Source organism: Elgaria multicarinata, chromosome 1, assembly GCF_023053635.1.
Source record: "Elgaria multicarinata webbii isolate HBS135686 ecotype San Diego chromosome 1, rElgMul1.1.pri, whole genome shotgun sequence".
NCBI lineage: Eukaryota > Metazoa > Chordata > Lepidosauria > Squamata > Anguidae > Elgaria > Elgaria multicarinata.
The window spans coordinates 210,517,869-210,532,302 of NC_086171.1; the positions used below are offsets into that span (position 1 = coordinate 210,517,869).

Below are 14,434 nucleotides of genomic sequence, written 5' to 3' on the forward strand. Positions count from 1 at the left end.
AAACTAGGGACTTGTTCTAGAAAAATGTTCACAACTGTCCACGTTACATATCTGCTTCAGCACTCATGCAATGGACCCTCAGAAAGGACAGGTTGCTTACCTGTAATTGTGGTTCTTCGAGTGGTCATCTGTGCATTCACACACACATGAGCTCTGCGCCTGAGTAGAGCAACTTCGGGAAAAACTTCTACAGCTAGAGGTGTTCTAGGCGGGATCCATGCCCCCACCGTCAACGGCACATATTCTAACGGCTCCTGCCTTCCTTTCAGTCCTCTGAGACCGCCATAACAATCTCAGTGCTTCAGGAATCCCTCTCCAGTATCACAGAAGTATAACCTCTGACACCAAAGAGGGGACACCAAAAGCAAGAACTTTTGAGTCACAGTCAACCTGATGTCTACTCGTATGAATTTGCTGCCCTGAAAGATAAGCGCTTCCATATGGAAGACCTTAGCCATCTGTCTCTTATCCTCTGGGAGATGTTCAAACAATTTCCCCATCTTCTCCCACAACAGGAGTCGATACCCTGACATCGCTGCCTGATAGTTCGCTACTTTTTTAACCCAATGACGCCGATGAATACAATCTTCTTCCAAAAAGGTCCAAACGACGTCCCTCCTTATCCACTGGGGACGCATGCTGCCTTCTAAATTTTCCTAACTCTGCCTCAACTACTACTGAGTTTGCGGCCGGGTGTTGGAAGAGGAATTCCGCTTCCTCCTGCTGCACCCTATATAGTCCCTCTGACCTTTAGGATGTCGGTGGCATTGAAAATGGACTTTTCTACAACTGTTTTATGACTGCTAAAAGTGCTGGCAAAATTGGAATCGCCACTGGGTGATACGACTCATTTGTGACTGCATCAAACACTGGATCCTGCACAAAAGGAGCTGATTGCTGTGTTGATAGCCCCAGTGATTGTGCCATGCAGAGAACTTGATCATTCAACTGTCCCAAGTCCTCCGAAGGAGAGGCTGATTCATTCGATGCCACCACCGCCTCCGGGGACGCAATCGATGGCTGATAAGACAACAAAGTAGAGTCTGAGGGATATCCCTCCAAAAGAGGAGACTCAATCAGTACTGCTGGTTGAACCTGTACTCCCAGCTCTAATGACTGAACTAAACCTTCTCCCTGGTTAGGCACAGTCGATGTCTACTTCGGCATCAACTCTACCGGTATCAGTTGCTGTGCCGTATTACGCTACTCTCCTTCTACTTCCCCTCTATGCCTAACTTCTTCTAAATAACATGGGAGTGAACGTACCGGCGGTATCGACACCAGTCTCGGTTGCTCTCGGTGTTGATCTCCAAACACCTGTTGGCGTTGATACCGTGAACCTACGGGCTCGGCATCGATAGCTATCGGTCCCGATCTTTCCAACTCCGCCGATTTCGACTGTGATCGGCTGGCCTCACCAGATGCTTCTGGCACTTTTGACTCTCTTGTCTTTTTCTTTTTAGGCTCATTTTTTTAGTCCCCGCGGACTTTGACTTCTTAGCCTTTTTTGAAATTCTCTTCACCACCTTTAACAACAATGTGCGTCCCGGTGTAAGCGGTAACTCTGGGGGATCATTAGTCTGTGGAGGTGAACTTTCTCCGCCTAACCCCATTTCGGAAACAGTCACCGCCGTTTTTGCAACCACCACATTTGATGCCATTATGGGCTCTTTATCACCGACTGCCTCCAGAGCCTTATGTAGGGTGGCCATATTTTGGAAACCAAAAAGGAGGACAACATGGCCGCTCCCTATGGGGGCGTGCCCACCATCATGTCCAGCCCCCAAGGGGGCGTGCCCACCAACATGTCCAGCCCCAAGAGGGCGTGCCCACCAACATGTCCAGCCCCCAAGGGGGCATGTGCACCCCAACATGGCCTTTGTCACAAATCTGATTTTACAGCACACAATTAAGACAAACTTGTTCTACATAACTGCACAAAAAACCCTCAGAAATAACTCCCATTGATTTCAATAAAGCTTGCTCCTAGATAAATGAATATAGGATTGCAGCCTTAAATGAAGGTGCTTACAGGACCGAGAATTTTATTGCTGTTCGTGATAAATCTTCACTGTGATAGAATACACGTTCACTCAGAAGTCCCATTGACTGCAATAGGTCCTGCAATCCCAAAGTGTTAACATAACCATAATTACAAACACAAAACAGGATCACTGACAGAGGGGAGGGGATGTTGTTAGTCTGCGGAGGTTTCTGCAATTGTGAAGCAAGTTGTCAGTCACAAACAAGGTGAACACACTGGCCAGACTTCAAGGTGCCACAAGACACTTCGCTTCTTCACATCTGTTCACCTTTCTCTAGCAAGTGCAAGCCCCTTTCTGTCAAGGAAGACTGTGCCCCCACCAGAGCCAGGCCTCATGGATCATGAAACCAGTAGGTGCACTCCAGAAAAATGCTTTCAGAGCCTAGGAGATCCAGAAACACTCAAACAAGCCAAGCGACACTATGCACTCACATATTCCCTTGTCCCCTAGTCCAGGCATTCCTGCTCACGCCCCTTTTGGGCAGCAAAGCCTGGGCCAGCTTGGAAGAAGCAACAGGCGAGGAAGGCCTCTGGCACTCCACTGAACTTGTCAGCAGCTAGGGTATCTGCTCACCCCTTGCAAGCAGCCTCACTGTCTACACTTGCAAAATGAAGTGTTTGGCTGATGGGCAGCTCTCTCTGCCCAGTCAGGCACCAGCTTAGAACAGTATTGTTAAGCAATTTTGGATGCTGGGTGTAATGGTCTTACAGCCCCCATTATCTCTTAAAATGCATCATTTCACTTCCACATTGCACAGCCGCTACATTTCTGTTAGAGGAATAACAACAACCCTGTTAATTGATTTTTTTTAAAATGTTTCCATAGATGTGCAGAGTTTCACATTTTAAACTCACATCAGGTGCAACCCTATGCATGTTTAGAAAAAAAGAAGTCCTGCAATTCTCAGCATACCCCAGCCAGCCATGCTGGTCAGGGGATTCTAGAAGTTGCAGGACTTTTCTCTCTCTAAACATCCAAAGGATTGTGCCTTTAACTCACCATGTCACATGATGAAGTTAACTAGCATAAATACAGGAATCAAATAGGACTTCCTTCTGCTGTGGAATACACTTACGAAGGAGTAAGCACCATTTTGTTATAGGAAAGGATAAAAAAAATTGTTCAAATTTAAAAAGAAAAATTTGGTACCTGGTAAGAGTTTTCCTAGGGAAAACCTGGCTGGTTCACTCTTGTGACTGGCCACTATTTGATTGGGACTGAAATGTAGTTATGCATGACTGCAGAGGCTCTCTCTAATTTTAGGAGCACTAATAATTACTGTACTAATTATTGTCCTTAAATATGGTTACACCCACACACCCACACCGAGTTATCTTGCTATTCTATTCCTACAATGTATCTCCTGTCTTTTCTCACCCTCCCTTCTTTTTCAGGCAGAATCCTATGCACATTTACCTCAGAGTATGTCCCATTGATCTCAGTGGGGCTTACTTCTGAGTAGACATACTTATAATTGTGCTGCAGCTTTGTTTATAAGGTAACACAAGATACCTTAAAAACATGTTTACCGAAAGAACTGCTTGCTGGTTACTGCATGATATCTGCTTGAAAAAAAGGGGGTTGGATAGCCTTTGCCTCCAGGAATTTATCCAACCTCCTTTTAAAGCCCTCCAAAATCAGTGACCATCACCACACCTTGTGGTAGTGAACTTCATAATTTAACTCTGCACTGTGTGAAGAAGTCCTTCCTTTCATTTGTCTTACAGAAGTAGCAAAGCTACAAAACAAACTCCAGGCAAACTTTCACTATGGCTTTCTTTCTTTCTTTCTTTCTTTCTTTACTCCCTTCCTTCCTTCCTTCCCAAATCGGTGCAACCCGAGGGACTTTCCTAAAGGATCTTTGCTTCTCTCCATCTCTTCTGCCTTTTCTCAGGAGCAGCCACAAAGAAGCACATTTCACTGCTGTGTGTTGCTGCCACTCTGAACTGTCATTCACTTTTAAAGTTCTATGATCCTCCACATCAATCCTGTCCTCCGTGGAGCCAGACATCAGGGCTAAATGGATTTTCTAGCCAGAATTCAAAAATATGCACACCCAAAGCCTATCCCAAAGAAAGGGGTTCCTTCACACTTTGCTCTGGCTTCCTAATCTTCCCTCCCTAACCTCCCCATTTCTCCCTCCCACCGCCCAGCTCTCTCTCTCTCTTTTTAATCTCCTCCCAGAAATGTCAGGCTAATTTAGAGTCCTACTCCAATGCAAATCAAAGCAGCAGCCACTGAGAAGGGCACGCTCGGCCTAAGGTGTGTTGCCAGCTGAAGAGCCCCAGCGCTGGCACCTTGCAGCCGCTCTCCCGCCTCGCCCCTCACACCTTTGCCATATGTTGATGTTCTTGTTTCGTCGCAATCGCTACCGCCTCCCAGGCAGGCAGCTGGCATTTTGTCTTCGGCGCGCTAACGCAGTAACGCACGCCCACCCTTTTGCACCAGCCAAGGCACGGAGGCTGCATTCCCGGAAGTGCAGGAACGCAGCATTTCCAGCCCCGCCCACGGTGCGGGTCATCGCTACAGCGACGACGCAGCAGAGGCCCGGATCAGGGCGGGGCTAGAAAGCTCCATTTTGGCAAGCGCCGGAACGGACCTTCCCAGCGCCGCGCCGCCCTCATCCGGGCCTCTGCTGGATCATCGCTAAAACGACAACACAGCAGAGGCCCAGATGGGGGCAGGGCTCAGAAGCCCCATTCCCACAAGCACTGGAACGGGCCTTCCCAGCGCCACGCCGCCCTCATCCGGGCCTCTGCTGTGTCATCGCTATAGCAACCATGCAGCAGAGGCCCAAATGGGGTGACGCTGGGAAGGCTAATTCCAAGAAGCGCCAGAATGGGCCTTCCCAGCCCCTTTCGTCTGGTTTTTTTCCGGATTTCCCTCTCAAATAGGGGATTTCCCCCCTGGACCCGGTTTTGCCTCCCGTTTTCCGGACTTGTCCAGGCAAAACCGGTCATATGGTCACCCTACCTTATGTCACAAAATGGCCTTTAATCTGTTGGAGTGATGTCTCGTTTGCCTTGAAAATGCCTGACAGTATGAACATGACTGAACTACGTGCCCGTCTCCTGGGCAAAGTAAACATAACCTGTGGCCATCAGATGGTGGCCATTTGCTGCCACAACCGGAGCATTTTCTAAACAGCGCCCGGAGGGCCATATGCCCCAACGGGTGATCAAAGATCGCGAAACAAACAAAAAACGCAAAATTTAAAGATAGAAATACAACAAATAAATAAATAGAACAAGCAAGAATGAAAACTTTAAGAACGCCTCAAAACTCTCAATAATAACAAGAAGTTTCCCTCATGATGCTACCACGATGGCGGTTGAAGGAAGGCGGGAGCCGTTAGAATATGTGCCATTGACGGTGGGGGAGGGGCTTCCACCTAGAACGCCTCTAGCCATAGAAGTTTTTCCTGAAGTTGCTCTACGCAGGCGCAGAGCCCATGTGTGTGTGAAGCACAGAGACCACGAAGAAGGAGGAACGGTATCTGCATTTCCTCTCCCTTTACTTTTCTTCCTAATCACCTAATACTCTTTCAGGGAATGTAACCACAAAGTGGATCAACTAAGCAAAGTTCGCAGGTGATCAAGTCGAAACCAGCGGGAGAAAAAGACGTCTGCCGTAGAAAGCAGTGCATTTTGGCTGTTTCTGTTTGAAGCTCACACAGCGTCTTCCCCACTTATGTATCAAACGGGAATTCTCCTGATGAATCTTTTTGGAGACCACTCTCATTCCCTGGGGAGTGTTACTCTCCCTTGTAACGAAAGCGTTTTCCTACACTGAGTCCCTGCTGATAAAAAAGCAGCTTAATTGGGCATTCAACATATGCCACAAATCCCAATTCAACACCCTTTGCCAATATTGTGCTTTTTTGGTGGGATTTCTTTTTTTAAGAGACCAGGTTGACTGGGTCAGAACCTACTATCTTACTGCTTTCCTTTTTTAGGGTAAAGCCACTCATCTGGGAGGTGCCCAAAATAATTTCTGAAACAGCTACTTGGCAAAAAAAAACACAGCTGAGAAATCCACAGATGTCTCGGCAACGTTGTGGTTCCCCCCTTTTTCTTTTCTACTGAATGAAATCCTCATTTCAGTAAGCAGCTGATGTTGTTGCTGCCAGCCTGCCCCCCTCCCCCCTCCCCACCAAGGAAGTTCAGCTGTAGGACAAAACTGGAGCACACAAACCAAGGGAAGGAATCTGAAAAATGCTATCACATTTTAAGTACACGGCAGCCACGTCCCCCCCCGGCCAGCTTACCACCATGCGTGGTGACATTAACAGGCAAGCAAGTGGCATACATTTGTCAAGCCCTACTGAGTGTTTTAATGTCCTGCCTACCTCTCTGCTTTATGCTGACAAAAACCACCTTATTTCTCTCTGTAATAAAGCAGGTAATATTTCAGAGGGTCAGGCAGAGGAAGGCTCAAGACCTTCTCTCTCAGGATGTTTATAGGAGGCTCAGGCTTCAGTTCCGGGACGGCTTTTTCCACCTCTTCCCTGCCCTCCTCCTCCAACTCCTCACAATTATTATCGTCAGAGGGGTTTGAGATCCGACTGGCAAAGACCTCTTTGTCCAAGAAGACAATGGTTTCCATGCGCCTGCGCCGGACACGCCTCCGCTTAAACCTCGGTGGGTTCCTGAGGCCATTTCCATTCCTGCCGGCTGTTTCCTGGTGTATCAGCTTTTTAATGGTGCCACGGATGGCGATGCGGGCAAGGTCTTGAAGGCTGCGGACCATCACGGGAGCTGAAAGGATGAATTCGAACGAAGTACAGCATGTTAATTTATTTATTGACGGTATTTATTGTACTGTTCTATAACTGACCAATTTCCGAGCAGTGAACAATAAAGAGAGAGAGAGAAAAGAAGCACAATACAGAATTAAAATATTTAAAATCAGGTGATATTACGTAAAACCATGACTGATCAATCAGGGAAGGCTTGTTTAAATAAAAATAGATTCAGCAGGTGCCAAAACCAAAACAATGTAGGTGCCCCCTTGACATCAAGAAGCAGGGAGTTCCACAGAGATTCTACTCTGAGTGGACTCCAAACAGACCACAAGTCCACACAGAGTCACCAGAAGTGCCTCATCACATGACCTCAGTGACCGGGCATGCTGGTAAGGGAAAAGTCGCTCTCCTAAATATCCTGTCCCAAAATTGCTTAGGGCTGCATATACTAACGACAAAAACTTAATCCTGGCCCAGAAGCAAAGAGGCAGCTGGTGCCATTTCCTCAGCAAAAGAGATACACATTGAAAAGGGGCAGATCCTGACAACAGTTGAGCCGCTACATCTGCACTTGCTGCAGCTTCTGGACCAACCTTACGGGCAACTCCAGATAGAATGTGTTGCAGTCATCCAGTCTGGATGTTAGTAGTGCCTATACCACTGTGGCCAAGCTATCCGTGTACAGGAGAGGCCATAGCTGCCGTACCAGTTGAAGGCACTCCCAGCTGCTGTAGCCCCTTGGGCCTCTAGCGAATGTACCTCCAGACTACAGACCTGATTTTTTAGAAGAAGTGCAAAACCATCCAGAAGAAGCAATAAGCCTATTCCCTGGACCTACGAACCACTTGCCCACAGGGCCTCTGTCTTGCCAGGATTCAGCCTCGGCTTATTGGCCCTCATCCAGCCCATCATTGAGTCTAGGCATGATCCAGGACTTGCATAGCCGTACCGGATTCAGATGTCACAGGGAGACAGAGTTGTCTGCCAGCAGAATACTGACAGCACTTTGCTCCAAATCCCCTAATGACTGCTCCCAGAGGCTTCAAATAGAATTTAAACAACATTTGGGATAAGGTACCCTGCAAAATCCCATAGCTTAATTGCCAAGGAGACCCTAGTATTGCTCTCTAAAATTGATCTTGCAGGTAGGACTGAAACTACTGCAACAGAGCCTTCAATGCCCGAACAAGAAGCTGGTCAGTAGGATATCATGGTCGATGGTATCACAAGCCAATGAGATTAAGCAGAATTAATAGGGTCACATTTCCCCTGTCCGTCTCTTGATAAAGGGCATGCATCAGGGTGACCAAGGAATCCCACTTTCACATAAACACTTATTTACCACTCCCTGGACACACCCACCCACCCACCCTCCCTCTCCTTCTCCTTCTCCCTCTCTCATACATACGCTAACAGGCTAGGTTTCATTAGCCAGAAAGGGCAAGGATTGAGAGGGCCCGTGGTCAGTCACATTGCTGCAAGCACCTTGTCCACATCACCAGGCCGCAAGAACTGAAATTGATCCCACAAAATCGGGCAGATAGTGGAATCAACTGGAGCTGCACTAACCACAGGATCAACTTCACCGTGGAGACAAGCAATTTTGTCTTCAAAGTGCAACCGGGGGGGGGGGGGATTCACAACTGGTACTTCAGGGATTCTTTCCCTGGAGAGTGTTAAAAACCTCTGAACTACCAAAAGAGATCTGCTGGATGGTTACTCGAGGATGCAATGGAGGCAGCAAAATAAGCCTTTATTTATTTATTTGTGACATTTATATGCCGCTGAATATAATAAAATCTCTCAGCGGTTCACAATATTAAAATATATTAAAATCACAGCATTAAAAACATTTCCAATTATAGTGAAAAATCAAGAAGCAGTAAAATGGAGTGGGACAATTAACTGACTTAGAGCCCAGGAAAAGCCTGGGCGGGTGAAAAAGTGTGTTTTCAGGAGGCATTAAAAACACGTCACATTTTCCGCCTCTCAAATTATATGAGGGAGGGTTTTCCAGATGGTGGGTGCCGCTGCAGAGAAGGCCCCACTGCGTCTGGGCACTTCATGGTGACATTCTGTTCCTTCTGAAATGACCAGCAAAGCCTTTTCTGCTGATCTTAAAGGTCGCCTGGGCAATTATAAGGGAAGGCGGTCTGCTTGGTATCCTGGTCCCAAGTTGCTTAGGGATTTACATGTCACTAACATAACCTTGTATGTGGCTCGATAGCTAATAGGCAGCAAGTGCAGTTCTTTTAACACAGGTATTATGTGAGCATAGCTTCTGAAGCACGCACATGGGCAGCTTCACACAGGGCACATTGCAGTAGTCTAATCATGAGGTTACCAGTGCACAGGTCATGATGGTTAGGATATCCCTTTCCAGGAACACACGTAGTTAATGTACCAATCACAGTTGGTAAAGGAAGCCACCTGGGTCTCCAATGACAAAGACGGATCCAGTAGCACCTCCAAACTATGGACCTGCTCTTTCGGAGGGAGTGCAACCCCATCCAGAACAGGCAAACACCCCAATTCCAGGACCTGGGAACGAACAACCCACAAGGCCTTCAGCTTATTTGCTGGACCTCATCCAAGCCATAATTGTATCCAAGCATTGGTTTAAAATGTGAACGGCCTCTCCTGATCCAGATGTTACAGAGAAATAGAGCTGGATGTCATTAGCATACTGGTGACACCTTGTCCCACACTTCCTGATGACCGCTCCCAAAGGTTTCATATAGATATTAAATAACTCTGGGGACAGAATGGTGCTCTGGGGCACCCCACAGTTCAACTGCCATACAGCAGAGGTACTGTCACCCAATGCTATTCTCTAGAAATGACCCCGCAAGTACGAGGCAAACCACTGTAGAATAGTGCCTCCAACTCCCAACTCATGGTGGCGATCCAGGAGGATACCACAGTCAACAGTATCAAAAGCCGCTGAGAAATTGAGAACAACAGGATCACTGTCCCTACTGCCCAAACTGCCATACAGTAGCCACGATCATGTATTTTAGAGTGCCCTTGATTTTCACCTGGCGTTTTACAACATTTGCGCTATAGCTAAAGTCCAGCTAGTTTCATTGTCCCCAGTTCCCTGGTATACCAAGGAGCAGAGTGGGTATTACAGTGCTGGAAAGGGCACTCGGATGCAATCAAGTAAATGGCCCACCACATCTCACTATTCCACGGCAAGGCTAGGGCCTCAGTTGGATCACCATCTCTCTGTGCTGGAAAATTCCCAAGAGTGTTTAGAAATCCATTGGATTCTGTCTCCCAGGGCAGAACATCTTGCAGGAGGGAAATAACACGCTGGAGTGTGTTCAGAGGAGGGCAACCAGGATGATCAGGGGTCTGGAAACAAAGCCCTATGAAGAGAGACTGAAAGAACTGGGCATGTTTAGCCTGGAGAAGAGAAGATTGAGGGGAGACATGAGAGCACTCTTCAAATACTTAAAAGGTTGTCACACAGAGGAGGGCCAGGATCTCTTCTCGATCCTCCCAGAGTCACAGGAAACGGAATAACGGGCTCAAGTTACAGGAAGCCAGATTCCGGCTGGACATCTTCCTGACTGTTAGAGCAGTATGACAACGGAACCAGTTACCTAGGGAGGTTGTGGGCTCTCCCACACTGGAGGCCTTCAAGAGGCAGCTGGACAGCTGTCAGGTAAGCTTTCGATTCCTGCATTGAGCAGGGGGTTGGACTCAATGGACTTGTAGGCCCCTTCCAACTCTACTATTCTATGATTCAAGAGAGCACAGCACCTTGCTGGGGAATTTGCCAGGAAAATGGGCATAAACCTGTCAGGGAAGAGCAGGCAGCTAACTAACCCCTGGGCCACCTCCCATATCATTCTCAAAGCAAGTCAGGTCATAGCAACACCCATTGTGTCATCAAGCCCTCCACACAAGCTATGTGGTGGTGATATCAACATGACACCTACTGACATAAGGAAAGTACCACAGGCAGGAGCAGGGTGCACAGACTGCAGGCAATGGCGAACAACGCCTGGCTGTGAGGAATGTTTCTCTGAACCTCCCATGACCATTCCCAAAGATTACAGCAATAGAAAACCCCTGTCATCTATAGAATAAGAGACTTACGCAAGTGAACAAGTTTCAACTTCCCTGAATCTGCATGGTTGGGCTGGATCAGAGGAGCAAAGGAAACAGCCAAGATCTTCTTCGTCTCCCAGACTGAAGGGCCAGTTCGAGTTATCTTAGTGAGCTGTATTTAAGAACAAAAACGTAACATGAAGTGCTGGATGCTATACTGGACATAGAAATGGATGATCTCTCATCAGACTGAAAGTACACCCTCCCCACTTTCTACCATATAACTTTGAAAATTCAGTGCTCATTAAACTAGAATCCAGGTCAGGGTAAGAAAGAGGGCGAACTGATGCATAGAAACATTGCATAATTTTGAGCAACTGCTTAAAACCCATTAATAGAGACTGTTTACAGCTGTGATGGAGGAAGCTGTCTCAGACATTCATGCAGGAGTCCGTAAATACATTCACCAGGCAATGCAATGCCGAGGACAATTACCACAACCATCTACTGAGTTGCACACTCCCGTATTCTTTCCCCTTTTCTTCTCAGCAGTGCTAGGTGCTGCGTGTAAACAGAGGGGGACAATCTCACGACCATAACATCGCGAGATCATCCCCCCTCCCTCCCGGAAAGCCTGTAGGTCTAGCCACGGCCACGGTGTGACAGGGAATACATGGAGAACCTGAAGCCCACCCCCAACGCATGTCTTGTCCCCTTCTTTCCAAATACACAATATTTTCTCTTTCCTACATGCTCAGACTACTCAGTGAGTAACAAAGAGACAGAACATTGGAACTGATGTTATAGTACATATACACACACCTTTTCCATGTATCATGCCATCAGCTATCTGGATGCATTCTTTGCACTGAAGTTGTGGCTTCTCATCTTATTTATTTATTTATTTATTACATTTTTATACCGCCCAATAGCCGAAGCTCTCTGGGCGGTTCACAAAAATTGAAACCATAATAAAACAACCAACAGGTTAAAAGCACAAATACAAAATACAGTATAAAAAGCACAACCAGGATAAAACCACGCAGCAAAACTGATATAAGATTAAAATACAGAGTTAGAACAGTAAAATTTAAATTTAAGTTAAAATTAAGTGTTAAAATACTGAGAGAATAAAAAGGTCTTCAGCTGGTGACGAAAGGAGTACAGTGTAGGCTCCAGGCAGACCTCTCTGGGGAGCTCATTCCACAACCGGGGTGCCACAGCGGAGAAAGCTTAAGTTTACTTTCCACTTCATTCCATGCCATAGGTTATCTCCATTTACAAACACACATGTGCATCGGATGAAGTAGGATGCTGCCTATGAAAGCTCATTTCACAATAAATATCTTGGGTCTCCAAGGTGCTAGAGCCCTTGTCCCTTTGCAGTCACAGGATAACATGGCTACTCTTTATAGAATCAAAGTAAAATCACAAGCAAACCTTTTCCTCCAATGGCATGACAAGAATCCCACCAACTTTCAGCAAGTTTTTCATGTAATCTTCGTGCTCCTTCTGGACACCAGCACCGCAGTACACACGGTCATATTGCGAGCAGTCTGGTGAGATTTCTAAGCAGTTGCCCGTGACGAAGGAGGGCTCGCAGAACTCAAACCTGAGAACAAAAAAGGCTGTTTCTGAGTCAAGCTTCCAGATGGCAAACGTATTCAACAGGCTGAGCCTTCCCCAGCATAGAAAGGTTGGACAAAGAACAAAAATGACTACTTTACTTTGCAGTATGAAATTTATATGGTATGTGAATTTCTATAACATGTCTCAAAAGTCTGGGTAAACTTGGCAGCCCTGGAACAAATATGCTGTCAGGTATAGGCCTTGTACCTAGTGGTTAAATTTATTAGGAAATGCTTTAAGAATGTCAGATGTTCCCTGCAAGCTTATCTCTGTAAGCAGTTCCCATGGGAGTAGCTGGTTCACTCCTTTGCTTCGGCCTTGAAGTAGCTGGTTCTCTGGGAACTTCAGAATGTTTTGGAAAAGGTGGGGGACACTCTTCGAAGTGGGTTGTAACATCCTGCCCTCTGGGCACGTGGGCATGGTTTATAGGTCAGAGGACCTGTCTGTCAAGTGACTTTGAATAGGCCTTAAAGGCTGGTGCAAAGCTGAAAAAGCTTTGCTAGGTTTCATCTCTCGACACAACACCTGACGTCCTTCCTGCTTTGGATTTCATCTCCGCTTGGGAGGCCTTTCATAGATTTGGAAATGCATATGCTGTGGATTCTGTGTTCATGCCCAGACTCAGGTGGCAAGGAGTTCCCAGTCCTTAACAGAAGGATGGGACTCCTGGGCCTGAGGCTTAACTTTTCCTGAAGTCATGGTAATGGGGTCAGCTCAGTAATGGTAGGCTGAGACTGACAAGTGCGTGACAGATCTCTCTGCCCGGCTCTAACGGCTCAGAGCAACCTTTCCTGGGACTTTGTTTTAGGCGATTGGCCATGTCCCTTTGAGGAGCCAGTGTATGCGGTGTCTGGAGAAGCTCAAAGCTGTTATTGGCGTACCCTATTCACACACCCCTCTCTGAGTGTTTAAGGATCGTTTCAGAAAAAAGAGCCTAAAGCTTCCTAACCATCGCTCAGCTTTAAGTGTGTTTTGGAGACTCTGTAACCATTAAGCTTGTCTACCGCGTGATTTCCTCAATAAAAGAAGTCTCACTCATGTGACTGTCTCGTGTCAGCTTGCCAGCATGTGTGAATGCCAGAGGGAACAGGCAAGAACAAGATATATGCACTCCAAAACTGCTATAGCTCCTCCCACAGACACTTGGCAAGTACAAGTTTACTAAAGAAGCTGAGAAAGAAATAGAAATAGGAATTCCCCCTATGTTCTTATACTGCTGATACATCAAACCCGGTTTTGCCTGCTGGCCGGCAGCAACTCTGCAGGGTCTCAAGTAGAAATCTTGCCCAGGTCCACACACTTAACATTATTTTAACTGGAGACACCAGGGACTGAGCCTGGATCTCCTGCATGCAAAGCATTATTATTATTATTATTATTATTATTATTATTATTATTATTATTATTAGTATCCCGCCTTTTGCCCAATGCTGGGCCTCAAGGCGGCCTTACAAAGTTTAAAATATACATGGGGGGTAGGGAAACAAAACCATAAACAATTAAAAAATACACAACAAAATTATAAAACATTAACATAGATGGAGGGCTGGATTATTCTCCAAAGGCCTGCTTGAACAAAAAAGTTTTAGCCTGCTTCCGAAAGCCCATCAAGGAGGGAGCCAGCCTAGCTTCCCCAGGAAGAGAGTTCCAGAGCACCGGAGCAGCCACCGAGAAGGCCCTCTCCCATGTTCCCACCAAGCCTGCCTGTGAAGATGGTGGGACTGAAAGAAGGGCTTCTCCAGAAGATCTCAAAGCACGGGCAGGCTCATAAGGGAGAATACGTTCTTTCAAATAACCTGGACCCGAACCATATAGAGCATGTGCTCTATCACGAGGCTACGTCTCCTTCCCTTCTTCTCACAGAAATACTTTTCACAAGGGGCAGAAGGCAGCAGTATTCTCCTCCTTCTCCCACAGCCAGTGAAACAACTGCGTCTATTTCCTGAAAGACAAGCGA

The 14,434-nt window shown here is 46.8% G+C and overlaps 1 protein-coding gene across 4 annotated transcripts in view; it reads right to left on the reverse strand.

Annotated features, from left to right (window-relative positions):
* The window catches only part of PCMTD2 (protein-L-isoaspartate (D-aspartate) O-methyltransferase domain containing 2), a 29,033-nt gene that overhangs the window by 639 nt on the left and 13,960 nt on the right, over positions 1-14,434 (reverse strand). For 3 of the 4 annotated variants that reach the window (XM_063147145.1, XM_063147162.1, XM_063147136.1), the window contains exons 4-6: positions 12,289-12,460; positions 10,897-11,020; positions 4,907-6,802 (exon numbers count right to left, since the gene is read on the reverse strand). In XM_063147145.1, the coding sequence (XP_063003215.1) occupies positions 6,423-6,802; positions 10,897-11,020; positions 12,289-12,460 (676 nt within the window). In that variant the 3' untranslated portion in view covers positions 4,907-6,422. Of the gene's footprint in view, positions 1-4,906; positions 6,803-10,896; positions 11,021-12,288; positions 12,461-14,434 lie in introns of those variants that run through there. The other variant, XM_063147153.1, reaches the window with a different exon arrangement.